The following is a 20,614-nucleotide window of genomic DNA, read 5'->3' as shown; positions in this document are numbered from 1 at the left end:
TCTCGTGCTGTTGGTTTGGCAGCTGGCACCAGGATTTAATTCACTTATTGTTCCCAGAATGATTGTCGGGCAGTAAAACATCGGGGAGAGTTTAAAATAAACTCAGCAGCAGTGTTGTACTTTTGAATATTTCCTGCTTGTCTGTCTGTCTCTCTCTCAGCCTAGTCTGGTGCAATTCAAGCATTTGAGTAGCCAGTGCAGACTAACGGGAGATTCTGAAGGCTGCCTATGTAACCCGTTAGCGAGTGGTTCCTTCTCCTTGCCTGACCTGCAGAGAATGTGAATCTGTCACAGTCGCAGCTAGGGAGCCTTGGGTCTTTGACCCAAGATGTAGCAGCTCCTGCTTGTAGCTCTGGAGGTCCCCAGTGTGATGGCCAAGTAGCAGCCATCACATAAGTGGGGACACCTGGGATCTCCAAGGAGTTTGATTGGCCTCCTTGTTCATGGAAGGGTAAGTGGTAAGAAGCGCAACGTGACAGGGTCGCAAAGTTATCCAGCGATCTTAGGACAGGTGGTGGTGGGTATTTTTGAAATGGTACCAGACCTCAGAACACTGAGTAACAAGCACTGATGTCTGTGATGAGCATGCTCTACACACTGCTCTGGGGCCCGGTGCCTGGGAGGATTAGCTGTTCTTGATAGTCTTAAGCAAGATGTGGTGATTGCAGCTCACAGACAGCTTCACTCGGGACATCCAGATAGGGAAGTCGGGGAACGTTCCTCTAAACATAACACAGGCTGCGTTTCCTATCGGCAGGGCCAAAGCTGGCAAGTGTGCTTTATGTTGAAAGAATCAAGCCTTTTAAAGATAAAGCTGTGGCCCAGGGGAGGAGGAGAACCATACAACATGTGGGACCTGTCCGTCTATGTAGCCTGCTCTGTAAGATCTAGGATCTTGATTCTTCCTGTGCAAACCCTGGTGCGTTGAAATGACCCAAAGCCAGAAGAGAGAACATTTAGTTTCCCCCCAACCATGTGTGATGTATAAAACTGCACCATGGAGCATGGCACCTCATTAAACCAGCAGCACTGCTGTCTCTGTACAATTGGCAGTGATAATTCAGGCTTCTAGAGAATTATAAAGCTAACAGGAGCAACAGATCATTCTGGCTACTTTGCTGACAGCTCTTGGCGCTGGAGCAAGGACTGAACGAGCCATTGTGCTTCTCCGAAAGGGCAGGGCTCAGCCCCGTTGCCACGAGGTCGTGAATGTGTAGCGGGAGAAGAAGTTTGCAATGCTGCTGCCCGTGCCGTACCTTTTTCTATGGCTAAATTTCAAGCTCCCTGCCTATCTGGCCAGCACCTTTTGTGCTAACGTTAAGGGTACGCCTACACAAGAGCTAGGGCGTAATTCCCAGCTCATGTTAGACATACTCTTGCTAGCTCTCCTCAAGCTAGCATGCTAAAAATAGCAGCATAGCTTGGGCAGCAGCAAGTGTTGGCACAGGGTAGCTGCGCGGCATACAAGCCGGCCTGAACCCTGTGGGTATGTGCTCGGCCTGGCTAGCTTGTGCCGCCGCTTGCCGCTGCCTTGGCTTTGCCGCTATTTTTAGCAAGCTAGTGTGAGTATGTCTAATGTGAGCGGGGACTCACGAAGTCTACATCTACACATCGGGGCAAGTGCTTAAAAGCATTTGTTTAAAATGGAACATTTCTCTAGTCCGTTCAGGATAAACACATTCAGTAACTTGCTGGGAACATTCAGAACCTGGAAGAAAATAGTTTAGAAGGTGACGGTGATGTTTCTGCTCTTTTCCTGCCTTACAAATAGAGCTGTACTCCATGGCTATGTGTTGTGTAACACGTACTCGTTCAGTGTCTGCAGCGTTCATGGACGACAGTGGGAGCTCTGCCCAAGGAAAGAGGGCAGGACACAGAAGAGACTAGAGCTGGGTGAATTTTTTTTTTTTTTTTCACAAAACTTTTTTTGATGACACCAAAATATTTCATGAATTCCTGTAGATTTCACCAAATTGTTTTGATTGGGAAAAAAACTTAAACAAAAAAATCAAAACAATTCACGTTGACGTTTTTGAAACAAAAATATTTTGTTTTTTTTGTTTGAAACAACATTTTGTTTCAGAATTTCCTTCAGTTTATTTGAAAAAAAAATCAAAAACATTAAAAAAATGCTCAAAATTGAAACAAAACTTTTTGGTTTGAGCTGTCACAATTATTTTATTCCCTCGGCCGCTCAATTACCAGTGAACCAAAAAATCCCTTATTCGCCCTCTAGTAGAGACTGGTGATGTGCATTGAAGAGGTGAATTTTGCCTGTGGTTTGCAACTATCAATTGCTTCAGTACAAGAGGACTGATTGTGAGCTCACTTTACGCTACTTTTGCACTGATGTAACCCATTGGTATCAATAGAGTGGATACTGATTCTCACCAGTGTTTCATCAGAATCAGGCCTGGTGGATGCAGACTGATGTCAAAGACAGAAGCTTCAGGATTTATTGGCTGATCTCAAACTGTGGCTGTGTGACTGGCTGCTTCTAGAGAGCAGCCAGCTTCCTGCTTAGCAGCCTTGCTGGAGTCCCCATTAGTGATGGTGCATTATGCACTCAGGTACTGTCCTTTAAGGAGTTAATACGCTAATCCCTTCCCCCCACTTTTGCTTTGTTCCTTCCAGGAATCGGCTGCTGCACTGGCAGGCCATGGGGAATCCCCAATGCAGAGGAACCTGGAGGAGAGTTCGCCAGCTGGACACTTGCTCCTGTCCTTCTGTTCACAGCTTCTTGTTCATCTAACCCTTCTGAACTGGCCCAGCGCCTCCAAGCCTGAGCCACATGATTGTGGCTTTGGCACAAAGATTGAAGTAACAACCCCACCCCACCCCACCTGCTGATCAGTCAGTAAAGCCCCTCTTGGACTGCTTCAAGGAGGTTGCCACCTGCCAAGGCTGAGGCTGAAAACCCCTTCATATCCACCCATGCTCCTGGCTCTCTGAAGAAGACAAGCTGACAAAGCAACTTCAGTCTTTTTCCCCACACTTCCTTCCATGAATGTCCTCTGTGCCTGAGAGCAGCCACCCTGACTTGGGCCATCAGTCAGTCCCCTTCTCTACTTCCAAATTCCTCCTTCCCTGAGACTTGCCAGCGAGAAGCCACCAAATAAGAGAATTCAAAAAAGAATTACAATACATGTATTGTTTAAAAACCTAGCTAAGTAGCCAACAAGAGACATGCAAAATGAGTCCACTCAAACTGCCTCCTCTCCGTACAGATAACCCCCCTGCCTGGAGGGCACTCCATCACCACCCCCCCACCCCCCACGCTTTTGCTATTTTATGTTGGGTTCCTGGTAGGTACAGCACTGGCCCCTATTGAAATTTGGGGCAAAGCTCTCATTTACTTCAATGAGAGGCGTTTTGAGCCCTTAGGGACTGATCCTGAAGGGTGCTGAGTGCCTCATGGGTGTTTCTGGGCACCCTCTGCTCCCATTGGGCTGGATCCTGCTTCCATTGAAGTATATATTTATGAGAGGGTTGCTTGCGATAGCAGGGGACTGGACTCGATGACTCAGGCCATCCCTTCCAGTTCTCTGTTCATTTGTGCAAAGTTTCCATTTCAGGATCAGGCCTGTTGAACCCAATGGGAGTTGAGGGTGCCATGGAGAATGGAGTCCTTTGATTTCAGGCTTCAAGGATCATGGACCATGTTATCTCCACTATCTGTGAAGTCCCTAGAACACCTTTGGAGTGTATAGAAAACGTAGCCATTTCATGTACAGCTGGGAGATAACTGTTCCTTTTTGTTTGCACATGGAACTGTTTGAAGTATTTTCTTTATAATGGTTGGGTTTTGTTGTAACACTTTCCTGTAGTCAATAAAGAGATGCTGGAGACATTCTAACGGTGTTTGTTGATCTGTTTCTATAGTGCCATCATTGAGCAGTTGGCCATTGAGAGCTCAGTCCAGCTAATCTTACTTCTCTACCACAGGATATAGGATAAGGATGGATCTCTCAGATATCCAATCCCCAGTCCATTTAGAACTTCCAAAAAATCCCAAGCACCTTGCATGAATGGCCCCGAGAAGCGGACATGACATTTTTACATACACTTTGTTTTTAAATTTAATTAATCAAAAAACTAAATATAATAAAATAAAAAGCCCATCTTTCTAGCTTTGCCTTGATAGGATCCCTCATTTGGACAGTCAGAGTGGCACTTATATGTGCTAATGTTCATTTGATGGACCTAAATAACACAGTATACAGTAGAGTTGTATAGGATAAAGGGAAGTTCTGTATTTTGCCTACAGATGGAATGCTCTAGTCTAGTGCAGTGGCTCTCAACCTTTCCAGACTACTGTACCCCTTTCAGGAGTCTGATTTGTCCTGCGTACCCCAAGTTTTACCTTGCTTAAAAACGACTTCTTACAAAATCAGACATAAAAATACAAGTGTCACAGCACACTGTTACTGACAAATTGCTGACTTTCTCCTTTTTTACCATATAATTATAAAATAAATCAATTGGAATATAAATATTGTATTTATATTTCAGTTGATAGTATGTAAACAAGCTATTGTCTGTATGAAATTTTAGTTTGTATTGACTTTGCTAGTGCTTTTTATGTAGCCTGTTGTAAAACTAAGCAAATATCTAGATGAGTTGATGTACCCCATGGAAGACCTCTGTGTACTTCCAGGGGTACATGTATCACTGCACTAGTGGTCTACTTCCAGTCTCACAGTAAATGATAACCGAGAAAACTATCCACTGCTTTGGGGCTGTTGAGTTCAGGGGTAGTTATACTCAGTCCTGTGATCTCTGTGGCTATGTCTTCGCTGCTAAAAGAGGTATGTATTTACATCAAGAGAGCTGACTCCAGTTAGCTATATCACTATAAAATCCTAGTGGAGACAAGGCACAGGTATGTCTTTCCTCAGTCGAGCTAGTTGAGGCCAACCCTACAACCTCCTTCCCGTCAAGGTAAAAACGACAGTGCCTTTTCTCCACTAGAGTTTCATCATGAAAGCTATCTCCATGAAAATACACACCTATTTCTTGCGGTGAAAACAAAGCCTTTCATCTTTACCTTTGGGTCTATTTGAAGCCTCTAGCAGCCCTTCTCTTCCTCTTGTGTTTATGATCTGCCTCCCAAGTCCTGTTTAGAGTCACTCAAACTGGCATGAGGTATTGTTCGGACTTCCCCGCAGTAGTGGGTTTCCCCTTGCCTGCCTTAGGAATTTGCTCTGTTTAACTTCTTTGCGCAGCTGGTGACACAGGAAACTCAGACAGTACAGCAGGCCTCTGCTTTTTAATTGTACATTACAGACTCTCTTAGTGGACTAACGACTCTCAGTGAAATGACCTCATCTCAGTGTAGCAAGGTGGAAAAAAAAATGGCTTATGCTTTGCTGTCTCTGACATCATCCGTGAGTAACTGGCCTTTATGGCCTCCTCAAAGATCCTTTCTGTTTTGTGGACAAAGACGTACTCCTTTTGAGGAATGGCATATGAATAAATAACCAGAGTGCAGCATTTGTGCTTTTGCAGTGAGGAATTTCTCTGGATATAGAAGTATGTCTCTCTCTTTGGAGATACGTGATAATAGTAACTCTAATTGGAAGGTTTTAAAGAGGCCTAATTCTGCACCATATGGGTCCAAAGGGAGTTTTGCTATTAGCTTCAGTGGCAGCAGGCTCAAGTGCATGTCAGAAGCATTTTTCACTTGCAAATTAGTGTGTCCAGTCCTTTGAGAGACCAAACCTCCACCTCTGCCGGCTGCTGGGAGCCCTCAACTCGCATTGGCTTCAGTGGGTGCAGTAGTGGACTCAGCATTCACTCAATATAAAATTGTGGCCTAATTAACTTTCTCTACAAAAATTCTATTCAGTCCCAACTTCTAATCTTCCAAAGCACCCCTCCCCTACAAATTCACCCCCCAGCCAACCAAGTGTAAGTAGTCTGTTGCACACAGTTTAGATTATGGTTAGAAAAACATTAATGAAATGATGTCACTCTATAGTGGCTCCATTTACCAAGTGCCCATACGTTAACTGTACTGTGCATCCGATGAAGTGAGCTGTAGCTCACGAAAGCTTATGCTCAAATAAATTGGTTAGTCTCTAAGGTGCCACAAGTACTCCTTTTCTTTTTGCGAATACAGACTAACACGGCTGTTACTCTGAAACCAGTACTATGTCTGTGTATTAGAATACACATTAAAGAGGTTGTTATAAAACACTCTGTTAAGCATTTATTACTAGAAATCTCGTGTGGGCCAGTGGGCTTTGTTGTGAGACTTTTTCAGGATCTGGTGGTTGCCACATGCCACAGTGACAAGTGACAAGCAAACCTTGATGGACACAGGCATATAGTACCTCCTCGTGTCAGCTATGTGAGAGTAACCATGAGCACAGCTGTCTTGTGGTACGGTGTATTCTGGCAGAGGTGAGGTTGCAAAGAGGTGCTGAGAAATTAAGAACCTGATCCTGCAAGTCCTTCCTCTACGGGACTCCCCCTGGCCTCAATGTGATTCCATGCATGGAGGGAGGGCTTGCAGGATCAGCCAGTTAAGCAAGTGGGAGGAGCGTGGTGATGGGCTATGGGCCCTTTCAGTTCTATGTTGCTGGTTCAAGTGAAACTCTGGAAGTTGTCACCAGCTGAAAGCCATTCAGTGGCCTATGTGAAATGAAGTGGGTAGGTGAAGTGTTAGGTGTCCATAGTATGAAACACTACCTGAATGGGCCCAAAGGGGCAGCTTTCTAGGCAGTCCGTGAAGACAGCAATGACTCACGATCCACTGAAGTCTGAATAAATCCGTCATTACCCTCGAGATGGTACCTTCAGCTCATGACTGAGGCACTTTGGTGAGATGATGACTTCAGATCTACAGGGCTGTCAATCTGGCACCACAACACTAACACACACACACAAGGGTTAACCAGGAAGGGACTGTTTCCCATCCTCTGCCCCTGGCTTTCCTCCATTTTTGAATCTCAAGCAAAGCTATATCGAGGCTACATTCCATAGTGATGGTACCACCGCAAATGCATCATGTCCCAGAAGAGGGCAGCACCAGGCACTAGTTTAAATGCTGCCCCTGAGACACTCACTCAAATAAACCCATCGGTGAGGGGAAAGCACAAATATTGAGAGCGAGAGAGATAGAGAGACAGACATCCCATTAGCAGGAGAGGTTAATGGAGGTGATGGGCCAATTTCCCCAGCAATGGCAAATGAATCCCTGGTCCTGCCTGCTGTCCCCGGGGTCTTTATCACCATCCATCATCATAATTTCTGTAAGATCTAAGGGAAGACAAAGCTACTGGAAAGCCCAGGCTAAATATTGCTGAAAAATGGCTTCAGATGGCAAAAACAGACAGACAGCTTCGTATTGAGCAAAAGGCTGTTTACTAGAGATGACAGTTGTTCCCATGACAACACTGTGAGCCTTTCACCATTGGGTATCAACAGGAAAACAGCTCCTGCAGTGAATGGATGAAACCAAGAACCTTAGCCCAATAGCTCAAATTGTTCTTGAGCAACAAGACAATCAGGAACTGTTTCTTCTGTACGTGTGCAGGGTTCGTGTTTTAGCTATGGGCCTTTGGAGCAATGAATGAAGGGAAAAACCACAAGAATTCAGATAATTTATCAAAGTTAAAAATAAAAGCCTCAGTGACACCTTAAGATGTTTGATTAAAAACCACGTTCTTCTGCCTGTTCCCCAGCTTTTTCCCCTCTTAATTTTCTATGTGCTTGGGCTGAGGGGAATGGGTAGGGGGACATCCTCAGTGGAAGGCTGAGGATGCTTTTCCTTATTGAAAATTTCAGCTTTTCATCAAAAACTTTCCAGCTTTTGGCAACTGGAAACCAAAAATTTAAGGCCAAAAACTGAAAGCTTTTGGCTAAACTGATTCCCCTTCCTTTCACGCCCCCCTGTCCTTTTGGCCAGAAAAGATTAGCTTTAGTGAAAAGCTAAAAATGTATAAGGGAAGCAGACACTTTGCATGAATACTTTCATGTAATTGAAACTCCCTCACAGTGACAAGCCAGGCAAAACCACAGGCCATTTACCAGAGTGGCGTAGAGGCCAGCAGGTTATTTCTATGACAGGGGGGGTCTGCAGATAGCAGGTGAGAAAGAGAGGCCCTGGGAATTTGTCATGTGCATTGTGTTCTGGTCTTGTAGCATAGTCTGTGATTTAGCCAGTCTTCTCCAGTATTGAAACACAAAGCCGTGCAGGATCACACCTTACCATGGGGCCTTCATCAGTGTTGCCAACTCTTGTGTGAGTCTCACAATACTTTGTTTTTCTTAACGCCCCAGCGTCTGGATTCATGTGAATGTGAGAAGACCAGCTTTCTTTTTAAGGAAAAAGGTAGGCTTCTAGCCCTGATGGTTGTGGAGAAAAGTTTGAAAATGTGACCCAACTGCAGGCGAAAGGCTCAGAAGCTGGAAGGTAAATAAAAAGAACTCCAAATGTATTTTTTTAAAGTAATCTCAAGATTTTTTTTTTGAGGGGTGGGGCAGATGGTTGGTAAAGGATAATACTGCTTCATGTGTGAAAAGGTTTCATAATCACTCTGCTAATGCTAGCTTTGAGAATTTGACCCTTTTTTTGTCCTTTAAAACTTTTTGGAAACTTTGTTTTGGATTACATTTTCCCTCCTAGATTGAGCTTTGTGGTTTGGTAATGAGCCTTGTGGCAGCTGCTCAGGCGATTAATCTCCTGGGTTACTGAAACCTTTAGTTAATGTTATAAAGCACTTTCAAAATGTTAAGCATTACACAAAGTTCTAACTGTTACTGTTAAGGCCTTAGACTCACGTTGCTGTGGAGATGACTGTCATGTTGCAAACAGAGGATTATAATTTATGAGGATAAGTGTCGGGAGTAGAGGAGATTCCTAACCAACAAAGATTATTTTGTTCTGTAAATGTACATCTCTTACAATTAACAACCTCCACCCCCCCCCCACAAAAAAAAAACCTGACAAAGGAGAAACTAACTCTTTCACTCCCCATTTCCAGACTGAGAGAAATAGACTGATTTCTTAATTGAGTTCAGTGTTTTCTATTAGTCACTGGCTTTTTAAATCTAGGAGAGACCAGGATATTCAGGGACTCGAAGTAGTCAGTCTATGCTGTCAAGGATAACTTTTGTCCTGTGACATAACCACACAACTCTCAGTGGGACCAGCACGTGCATACCAAGGGCAGGATTTGCTTAGCTGCTTGTTAAAAATGTTCTCCATGCTATAAGAATAGAGGGAAGGCAGGAAGTTGAAAATGTGGTACCATCCATCCACATGCATGTAGTGAATGATCATAACATTATCCAGTTTTTTTTCTTAAATCTAACCGTGGTATTTGATGACTTCATGCAGTGGTGAGTTCCAGAGGTCACTCATGCATTGGATAAAGAAGTATGGTATTTTCCATTACAGGTTGTAAATTTACCACCTCTTTAATTCCACTAAGTGCCCACTTCTGAGTCATCAGGGTAGAAAGGCTGTTTCCACAATGAGGTCTTGCCTCTGAGGTCAGTGATACTATCTTTCGGTGCATTTGGTTTTGCTGTTACTTTCTATGCTTCCTGCTCATTTACTTGAGTTTTTTTGTGTCTTTTCATACCAATGACTATGTGTGATTGAATTAGGGTGTGGGAGAATGTCTGCGCTAATGGGCTCTAGCTTTCTCTGCTTTTAAACCAATCCTTAGCCCATTTTTCATTTATTCCTTGACTCTGCACTTTAGACCCCAACCTCTGAGGTGGAGCTAATGCTGTCTGCAAAATGCAGGAACAGTACATGGTGCCAAGTGCTCGGCACAGTTGTATTCCCCATAAGTGCTGTTGTTCTGCCACACTGTTTTCTTGTGAAAATCTGTTGAGGGAACTAGACCTACTTTACTGGCACCTCTATGACCTGGACAGAATTTATTGTGTCTTACTAGAGCTGAAAACTCAATCAGATGAGGAACCAGAGCTCATGTTTCAGAACATAAGACTCAGTAGGGCTCTTATTTTTCCTCCCTGGAAGTACAGCGTTGAACAACTAGCCATGCACATTCTGGATTTTTTTTTTTAAACCTTCCTCTGAAGCACAATCTATTATCCACTTCTGGGGGCAGGATATTGGACTGGAGGGTCTGATCTGGTTGGACAATTCCCATGCTTCTGTAAATAATCTGCCATTCCACTAGACCAAAGCTAGTTCCAAGAGTTCAGTGTATTTTGGATTTTCAAGGATGCTCCTATTTTTCATGTTTGTTTCGACTCAGATCCAATGTGAATCCACCAGGCTTGTACAATACAGAAAGGAACCTGGGTGAAATGCACTAATTGGAATAAGAACAGGAGTACTTGTGGCACCTTAGAGACTAACAAATTTATTTGAGCATAAGAAAGCTTATGCTCAAATAAATTTTAGTCTCTAAGGTGCCACAAGTACTCCTGTTCTTTTTGCGAATACAGACTAACACGGCTGCTACTCTGAAACTAATTGGAATGTGATTTGAGGTAGGAATTTAATGCAGAGAGGACAGGTAAATGTGTTGTTTCACCAATGACACTAAAGGCACAGTTGACAACAATAAAATACCTAACCCCTACTCAGCTGCCTAAGTGAGTACAGAAGACGATGTCCATGAGGGAAGAGCTATGATACCCCATCGAAACGTAACGCTGGGAGCACTAAAGGGAAATAACTCCTTGCAATGTGCTTGCTACCTCTGGCAGCACTAGAGTTGCATTCTGCTGAGTTTCTCTGCCACATGTGTCCGGCTAAGGATGGGTTCCAAATTGTGAAAGTGCATGGCTTTTGTGTGCTAAACTCCTGAGCACTCTGTGTACTAATCTCATCTCCCAATTCTAGGAACAAAGTCAAAAGCTGTTCATTTTCCTAAGGCAGAAGAGCTGAAATATTTCCAAGAAAAGTGCCACTATTTATCACGCTGGACAAACTGGAAAGTCTCAACTGTACAGTGTGCTGCAGGTCTGACAGTGAACCAAACAAAGTGCGTGCATGTGCGCACACACATGTGGAGACACACACAGTGAATGAAGAGGAGGGTGAAAATGGTGCTAATCTTTTTTCTGCCTTTAATTGTTAAATCAAATGTCAGGGAGCTGTGCTATAACTATTCACAAAGGGAACTGGGGGGTGGGGGGAGCATCAGGACTTTAGTCAGACAGGGAGGGTACCCCTAGGAATTAAGTTGTCACCAAGTTGGAGGCTGCCAGAATGATTTACAGTCTTTGCACTTGGCTCCCTTCAGGATGCTGCTGTCAGGAATGTCCTTGCACAACAAGGGGCCGTCAGCAAAGGGCTCTGAAATGCATGTTAAAACACAAACATTTCAGGAACATGACGTAGTTTATTCCTGGTGGGCTATGATTCTTTCCTTCAGAAACTTCTGACTGCTGGGAAAAATGGACAAAATGAGCCTTTCTGGACTAAAAGGGGCAGTGACTGGCAGGTAACAGAGGAATCCGAAGGAAAGGCTTCCTGGTGTTACCCCATTCTTTGAGACAGAAAATGAGCATGCAGAAAAACCAAACCTAATGGAAGAAAATTCACAAAACTTTAATGTTTTCTAACTTTTTGTTGTTGTTGGTACTAGCGTAGATCTGTTTGGTAAATCCCATAATGAACTGCAGATTGTTTTGTGGTAGCAGATTAAAGTTGCACGATTCCACTCCTAGAGGTCAGGAAGAGACATACGTATGGTCACAACACCTACCAGCAGAGCTGGAGGATACCCTTCTCCTGAGACCTGGGCAGGAGGTGTGGGGAGGTGCTAGCTAGGGGCTCTCCTGAGCTGCTGAGGTCCAGAGACTGTGAAAGGGGAGGGGGGACTGGGGAAGCAGGGTTAAGCCCCTTCTCTCCCCTAGCCACAGAGGACAGGAGAGGGATAGCCCAGCCAGCTAAACTGGCCATGCTGGGGAGAGTGAGGCAGGGGCCTGTCTGGGAGGATGCCTGTGGTTTGGGGGGTGGTGGGTGCCTGCGGGAGGTGGAGAGGCAGGAACATCCCAGTTCATTCTCACCCCCCTCCCCCATGCACACATCTGTCAGGAGTGGGTACCAAGTGCCCAGCCACTCCCTGTTACCTGCCAAACCCAGTGAGATGGGAGGCTCCGCCTCTTCCATCAAATCTGGTACTCCTGCAGTGCATGTGCGCAGGGACCACTCCAAGCCAGGCAGCCATGCAGTTTGCCTGATCCGAACAGACTACACCAAAGTGGTTCACACCAGGGTCTACATGGGCAGGTAGAGAATTACACATTAGAGTGCTCTCCCCTTCATGTACCTGTAAACCACTCTGCAGTGCCACCCAGACAGCTGGCTAGTTTGCCTATAACTAGAGTGGCCTCTGCTTATGGTAGCATGCCCAGCCTTCGCTCTGCCCCTTTGTGTACGCATCGTTGCACTTTTCATTACACTATCCCATCATTCATTGCACAATTATGTCTTGAAAGACGGTATCATAGCAGACAATTAGATAGCACTATGTAGCATTCACTAAAACCTATTTATTCTTGTGTTCTCCGTCTATATTCATTCTCATAACAGCTCAATAGATCTTTAGTGGCTTAGACATTTTATATGCACTCTTCTCTTTCTAAGGGATGTATTTCAATAATTAAGGCCCCTTGTCCTACAGACACTTGTACACATGCTAACTTTACTCATACAAGTAATCCTGTTGGCATCAATGGAACAACTCTCATGACTAAAGTTATTTGTAGTGTTGTAGCTGTGTTGGTCCCAGAATATTAGAGAGATAAGGTGGGTGAAGTAATTTATTTTGCTGGACCAATTTCTATGGGTGAAAAAGGAGCTTTTGAGCTACACAAATTCAGACTACTGCTCAGCACCGCTGCTGAAGTTAAGCATGTATGTCAGTGTTTGCAGGATAGGGGTTTTACTCAGCAACCACGTGCAGTTTATTTTATTTTCCAGTCAGCAGCGTAACGTTCTTTAGATGCAGTTCAGGGAATGAGGCAGGTAACCACCAAGTTCATTAGTGTCTACACACGTGCACAGCATGGCTCCCTCAGATGCAGCAGTTAACTACCTAAGAATGGTTAGGGGTGATGAGGCAAATTCACTCATGTTGTAACACCTCTCTGTAACACCAGAGAGGTACCACAACCTGGAGAGGCTTGCATGTCCTGCTTCACACTGGATTCTCTAGAGACCAACAGACAAAGAAAGGACTTTTGGATAAATAGCCTGAGTTTAAACTGACTCAGGGCCTGCTTTCTTTCTAGCAAATGGACAGGACCTTCTGTCAGAGGGAGGCCCCATTCCTTCCTGGGAAGGGTTGGAAGGACTTGACCTATTCATGGAGGGTTCTTGTTCTGAACAAAGGGTGTTCTGAACTTGTAGCCACAGAAAAACCCCTGTTCAGGTTTCAAAGACTGACTCCTACCAGATCCCCTGCTGTAACTAGGTGGGGTTGGGTGAGGGGAAAAGTCTCTGGTAAGATTCGCAGCATGTGTGTAGGTTCTTTTATTATTTTAATGTTTTTTCTGTAATGCTTTCACTTTAGGAATAAATGTGCTTGCTTGAAAAGGGCTGTGTGATAACTTAACTGTGGACAATTACAGCTGTTCATAGCCTCTGAGGAGAAGGCAAAGCAGGCTTGCTTAGGCCATCTGGCTTGTTGGAGATATACCAGTATAGGCAGGGAACTGTGCAGCCTGGAAAAAAACCTGGTCAGGAGGGAGAGAGAGGTGACTCTCTATCCAAGAGACGTGACAGCTGAGGAGACTGAAGCCAAGAATGGGTGCCCTCAAGGGATCACGATGGGGAAATCCAGGTGCAGTTGTCCTAAACAAACTGTGACAGTCTGTATATGCCAGTAATTTTTCATTATTTATATTACACTTAATCTGTAGTGTGCTGTGCATAGTTTACTGTGTATTTTTCATATTTACTGTTTTAAATCTGCCTACATGAGAGTATTAGATGATTCTACAGTTAAAAACAAAACGTCTTTCTGTACTATTTGAGAAATAGTGTGAGGTCATCTAATTAAAAATTGTATGGTAGAGCTGGTTGCAAATTTTTGATAAAAATCAGAAAATAAAATTAATTCCCATCCCCCACCTGCTCTATCTCACATGCAGACAGTGGCAGGGCTAAGACGTGTATGAGCTTAACTAGGTCATTTTCTGAATTTTAAATGTGTATTGATGACACCGTACTATTCTTTTAACTTCATTTTTTAAACAAATGAAATTTCCTTGTTTGTTTTTAATAAAGACAAAAGATATAAAAAGAAATTCAATAATCTGGAAATACTGAGCTAGACACTCCCACGCTGCCATGTCCCATGCACTCTGTGTCTGACATACATCTCTTGTGCTCCGAAGGAGCTATGCAGCTTTTTATCTGACAAGATGCTAAATGACCAATTTGCTGCTGCTTCCACTTTGATTATCCAGGGCTTTTTCCATTTATCATAGGCTCTAGAGAGGGAAAAGACCTATTAGATCATCCTGCCCAATGAAGCCGTGTTCCCTGAAGCTCATTTTATTGTGCTATGTCCAGTTTGGTATTAAATGTTTCAAGTGAGAGGGCTTCCTGGGAAGTCTCTTCCGCTGCCTGCTGTATTTCATTGTCAGGAAATTTCTCCTGTAATTCAGCCTATATTTCCCCCGTCTTAATGTCTTCCCTGTCCTCCTAGTTTATAGCCTCCTCTACCACATGAAATTATTCCTCTCCAACACTGGTGTTTGCAAACTTCAGCTATTTGTAGACTGTTATCCTGCTTCCCTTAATCAAACCATACATGATTCTCTCCTTTAATCTCTTCTCACAAAGCAATCCTCCAGTGGCCTGGCTCTTCTCTGAACTCCCTCCAGCTTGTTCAGATCTTTGCAGGCACTTATCCAGGTGTGGTCACCCCAGAGCCATGTAGAGAGGAACTGTTACCTGTCTTTCTAAATGACATGCTCTAATTCCTGGGTTATCAAATTGGTGTGGGACCACCCACTCTTTTCTTATGGCTAGTTGGAATGGTGGGGGAGCAGGGAGGATCCTAAAACTTCTTTATTGTAACATGGGATCACTGTAGAAAAGATTGAGAGCCATCATGCTAGTTCAATCCCGTTATTCGACGGGATGTGGTAATCACTGGGTTAAGTTTTATGGCCTGCGTTATGCAGGAGATCAGACTAGATGTTCACACTGGCATTTCCTGGCCTTAAAATATACTGGTGAAAAACTCGCAGCCTCTGTGAAGGGAAGGCAAAAGTAGCTTTTAGCCAGCTTTGTACCCTCCCGATTCTGGGCTGCTCTAAAGCCTGAAATGGCCCAGCAGCCTGTCCCCTCCTGGTCATGGATGGCAGCTCATCCAGAATTTCCATATCACAAGAAGTTCATCCCTTTCTACTTCCCACATGCTCTCTCTTGCCTATGGCACACCCCCATGCTGAGGCTTGTGGGGCGGATGTGTAGGACAGCTGTGGCTAACAGCTGTCCTACTCACCGCCTGTACCTGAGGAATTCTCCACTGTTACAGGGTGGGAGTCTCCTTCTAGTACAGTCAAAGGCCAGACAAACGCAAATGATGCTCTAGGCTGAAACTGTTTTATTATGTGGATTATAGTTCTACTGGCATAATGTGTCACAGAAAACTATACCTCAAACCTTGGAAGTAGGGAAGTTCCTCTGATCACAGGGCAAGTGTAAATATTCCCTTAGCACACCAGCTGCGTGGCTTGATTTTGTGTCATACAACAAACAGACGGATGGCAGATGGGAGCTTTGGGTTTGAGAATTCATTCAGTTCCATTAGGCTGCTTTTCGACACTTGGAATTGCAATATTAATGGTGGTTAATACAGGTTTCCTGGAAACAAAGATGACAACTTGAAAACAAATACGTGACCTAAATGGATATGTTGGTGGGTGTGAAGAATAGTGGAATGAGTACAATAATTACGAGGAGGATGGAGACAAATATTTCTACAAGTATAAAGACAACCGCGCACCCTACGTGTCTTAGGTGGAATCGTAGCCTCGTCCAGTGGCCGTCTTTTGGGAGCGAAGGCTAGGATGGGATTTGAAGCAAATGATTTGATCAAATATTAAATGTTGGGTTAGGACAGCAAAGACCTAGATGTGGCACTTGCTTAGTGTAGGGGAAGGGGCTGATGGTAGGAACAGTAAGATTATTGATAAGAACTGGTGAGAGGCAGAAGCTGGTGAGCAAGCCCTCTTTAAACACAAAACACTTCCATGCTGATGGCCCTTAGGGAAACTTTCTCTGCAGCGAATGCAGAAATAACACAGCTCTCTCCTGGTCTCCCGTTCCCCCCACTCAGAAACTGTCCTTCCATTCACTGAACTCAGTGGGATGGTAAATTGAAATAGGAATATTCAGCAGCACAAGCAGGTAATCACAGCCTGGAAAGCATGCTCTACCTGGACATGGGAAGAATCAGGGACGAGCTGTTACAACGAGGGAGCAGGAATGGTGGACATACACTGAATAGCCAGCCAGATGATCTTAAACATCTAGCTAGTGATGGGTCTGCTAGGAGGCTCCATCCCTGTGGGATTGATCTTGTTGATGTGGAGGAATAGAGGAAGGAAACTGATGACACATTTGTTTATCGACATAATTGTGTTTTAAATCAATAAGTCCAAATGCACTTACATTCAAGATTGCACGTCTCCCCCTAAATGCCTTACTACATAGGGATGTAACAGTTGTACCTACATTTATTTTATTAGGAATGGTTCTTAAACAGTTATCATTCAGCACACAGCACTACACAGCCATTTGCTTTATATTAATGGTTGCCTGTTTCATTGCAAATGGCGTAATGAATGTATTCAAGTCATTTATTGTGAAATGTGGAAGCCCTAGAATTAAGTAAATGCATTTTCCAGAGTTATAATTGTACTGTGCTCTGTACACTCTGTAGACTATTTGTGAGCTGTGTATTCAAACCTGTACACTATTGATAAGAAGCATATTGGTAGAATATAAATATGGAGCACCCCGATAGATCATGAATATGAAAAATAAAGTTCCTGATAGTTTTCTTCAATCTGGAAAGTAATCTCAGTACACACAAGAAAAATGGCAGATTTGGGCCCTAGAGTTGTAGATAATTTGGTTACACTTTAACACACATGCATACCCTTCAGTTAAAGAAAAAAACCCACCTCACACAAACCTAACAACTTCAGCAGCTCTGGAGGGCAAAACAAGGTTAGGGTTCACATGAAAGATCTGGATATTGTTCAGCAGCAAGTCTGACTTCTGTTTACTTGTCTATCTACTCAGTTAATCTATTCAACATTTTATAGCAGGCCCATGACTGTAGTGTCTTGCAGGTTCCCAGGGTGAGCTTGTGGTGGAGGCAGTGATAAACTGGAAGAGTCTCAACTGGAGTAGTTGAGACACTTCTTACAGAAGTACCTTTCACAGCAGAACTGTGCTTTAAAGTAATTTTCTATTTTCTGCCAGAAGAGTCCACTGTAGATTCATTTAAAAAGCACTTAAATGAGTTAGGCGCTTAAGTCCAATTTTTGAAAGTGACTCAGACTGGTATTTTCAAAGATGCGAAAGGAATTAGGTGCCAACTCTCATTGGAATTCAATCAAAGCTGAGCATCTAACTTCCTTGGGTGCCTTTGAAAATCCCAGCTTTGGGATTTAGGAGCCTTAGGTTATGTCTACACTGCAATAATACCAGTGGCTGACCCATGTCACCTGACTTGGGTTCATGGGGCTCAGGCTTCAGGGCTATAAAATTGCAGCATAGATGCCCAGGCTTGGACTGAAGCCCAAGCTCTGGGACCCTGTGACTGTGACAGCCTGAGCCCAAACATCTAGTCTGCAATTTTAAACCCCTACAGCCCGAGCCCTGCAAGCCTGAGTCAGTTGACATGGGCCAGCTGCAGGTGCTACTGCAGTGTAGGCTTACCCTCAGTCACAGAGATATTTTTTTCAATGAGACTTAGGCACCAAAGGGCCAGATTTTTAAAGGTATTTAGGAGCCTAAAGGTACCCAGTGGAATTTTCAAAAACACCTAGGCTCATAATTTCATTGATTTCAATGGACGCCTAGGCACTTTCAAAAATCCAACTAGAGACCTATTTGCATATTTACGTGCCTAAATACCTTTAAATATCTGGCCCTAAGTGCTGAAGTCACTGTTGAAAATGAGATTGACACCTAAATCACTTGGGCACACTTTAAAATCTTATCCCAAATATCTATTAAGAATATAAGAAGACAAGAACGGCTGTAATGGGTCAGACCAAAGATCCATCTAGTCCAGTATCCTGTTTTCCAACAGTGGCCAATGCCAGGTGCCCCAGAGGGGATGAACAGAACAGGTAATCATCAAGTGATCCATCCAGTGGTGAGCTGGAGCTAGTTCGCACCGGTTCACTAGAACTGGTTGTTAAATTTAGAAGCCCTTTTAGAACTGTTTGTTTTGCGAGGGACAACCAGTTCTAAAAGGGCTTCTAAATTTAACCGGCCCAAAGTGGTGCCTTAGGTGCCGACTCCATGGGTGCTCCAGGAGCACCCATGGGGAAAATTTGGTGGGTGCAGAGCACCCACCGGCAGCTCCCTGCCCCACCCCCAGCCCCAGCTCACCTCTGCTCTGCCTCCTCCCCTGAACGCGCCGCCCCGCTCTGCTTCTCCGCCCCCCACAGGCTTCCCACGAATCAGCCGGGGCAGGCTGAGAAGCAGGTGGTGGCTTCGCACTCAGGCCCAGGGAAGCAGAGGTGAGCTGGGGGAGGCCACGAGGAGGGCCACCCGCGCCGCAGCAGGTAACCCGGGAGGGGGGCATGCAGGGGAACCGCTCCCCGCCCCAGCTCACCTCTGCCACCGCCTGCTTCTCAGCCCTCCCAGGCTTCTTGCCGAACAGCTGATTCGTGGGAAGCTGGGGGGGGGCGGGGCGGTGCGTTCAGGGGCGGAGGCGGAGTGGAGGTGAGCTGGGGCCGGGCGTGGGGCTGGGAGCTGCCAGTGGGTGCTCTGCACCCACCAAATTTTCCCTGTGGGTGCTCCAGACCCAGAGCACCCATGGAGTCGGTGCCTAAGGCACCACTTTTGATGTGATCATTGGGGGAAGTGGCCGCTCCCCCTCAGCTACGCTTCCCAACCCCTAGGAGCCAGAGGGACCTGCCGGATGCTTCCTGGGAGCTGCCCCAGGTAAGCACCGCCGGGACTCCCCACCTCGCCCCCCGGCAGGTCTGGCTCTTAGGGGTGGGGTGGGCACCCACTACGGTGGCCCACGAGACCCTCCTGCCCGGTTCTGGGGGCAGTCAGGGGACAGGAGAGGGGGGTGGATGGGGCAGAGGTCCGGGGGCGGGATCAAGGAACGTGGGGGGTTGGATGGGGCAGGAGTCCCAGGGGGCGGGGGTGGGCAACGACCACCTCGTGGGATGAGGAGGGAACCAGTTTTTAAGATTTTGGCAGCTCATCACTGGATCCATCCCCTGTTGCTCATTCCCACTAACGACTAGGATTTTTTTCCCTGATAAACAATGATGAGTCAGCAACAATAGACCTGATGACCCTTGGATGGGGCAGTAACAAACTTGGTAAGGGATTACTAGGGGAGGAGAAAATGGTCTATGAAAATTTGTCTGACTCGTATCTTTTCTAATCGCTGTGGGGCTTTCTGATCTACTCTGTAGGGACCTAGTCACCCAAATAAAGTTAGTGTATAAGTGTTTGCAGGTCTAGGCCCTGATTTAGAACAGTGTTTCTCCATACCAAAGTACTAAGATTTATTTGCACTGTGTAAGTGCACACAGCACTTCACAAAACATAAGGAAAAGTCCCTACCCCAAAAAACTAACAATGTAACTTGAGGAAATAACAATATACAGACAACTGTTCCAGCACCAGTCAGTGGGGAGACTTGGTGATGAAGTGAATTAAAATTATTAATATTTTATTTATATTGGGATAGACCCTACAGGCCTCCGACAGAAGAATTTATGTGAGAAGTGAATTTTGAGGAAGGATTTGGAGGAGAGGATAAGTGCACTGGATCTGATTCATTGAAGCAATGGAGAGACCCTGACGCTGGACTTTCAATGGAGATTAAAGGAATTAAGTGCTCAAATCCCATTGAAATTCAATGGGGGTTGGGTACCTAACTCTCTTAGGCTCCTTTAAAAATCCCAGACCCTCTTGACTAGAATTGTTTTAGGATTTGACTCAGTGCATGGGAAGTGTGAAGCTGATCTGTGCATAGTGGATGCTGTCAAAGAAAAGGTGGAACCAAGAGTGAGAGAGAAGCACCAACACACACAGTCAATATCACATAGTCAAATATTTGTTAAAGGTGAGGTAGAAGGCTTTTCAAAATCTAATATGTTTAATATCCCGAACCACTATCCAGCATGTCATCTCTCAAGTCACAGATAAATTCATTTAAAAACAAATAGTTGGAGATCAGGACTAGTCCTCTATTCACTTGGCCTTTACATCCATTCTTCTGCATGACCTTTGTAATAGAGCCAGGTTGAGATGGTCAAGGTTAATATGAGAATTAATTTTAGACAAGATCCCAGGCATGTAGATAGCCATTTACAAGGAAACTATGGTAATAAAGACTCGTCTGATATGCTCCTTGCCTTGATCGTCACATCTATTAATTATTCTGGA

The 20,614-nt window shown here is 44.8% G+C and overlaps 1 protein-coding gene across 1 annotated transcript in view; it reads left to right on the top strand.

Moving 5' to 3' along the window:
• LOC141997308 (somatomedin-B and thrombospondin type-1 domain-containing protein-like) overlaps positions 1 to 3,298 on the top strand; it is a 28,951-nt gene extending 25,653 nt beyond the window's left edge. Inside the window, exon 5 of the mRNA XM_074969618.1 lies at positions 2,635 to 3,298. Coding sequence (XP_074825719.1) covers positions 2,635 to 2,752 — 118 coding nt within the window. The 3' untranslated portion in view covers positions 2,753 to 3,298. The remainder of the gene's footprint in view (positions 1 to 2,634) is intronic.
• The last annotated feature ends 17,316 nt before the right edge of the window (positions 3,299 to 20,614 follow it).

The sequence above is a fragment of the Natator depressus genome, chromosome 13 (assembly GCF_965152275.1).
Source record: "Natator depressus isolate rNatDep1 chromosome 13, rNatDep2.hap1, whole genome shotgun sequence".
In the NCBI taxonomy this organism is placed as follows: Eukaryota; Metazoa; Chordata; order Testudines; family Cheloniidae; genus Natator; species Natator depressus.
Note: the sequence above shows the minus strand (reverse complement) of the source record. Positions and strands in the feature narration are given on the sequence as shown.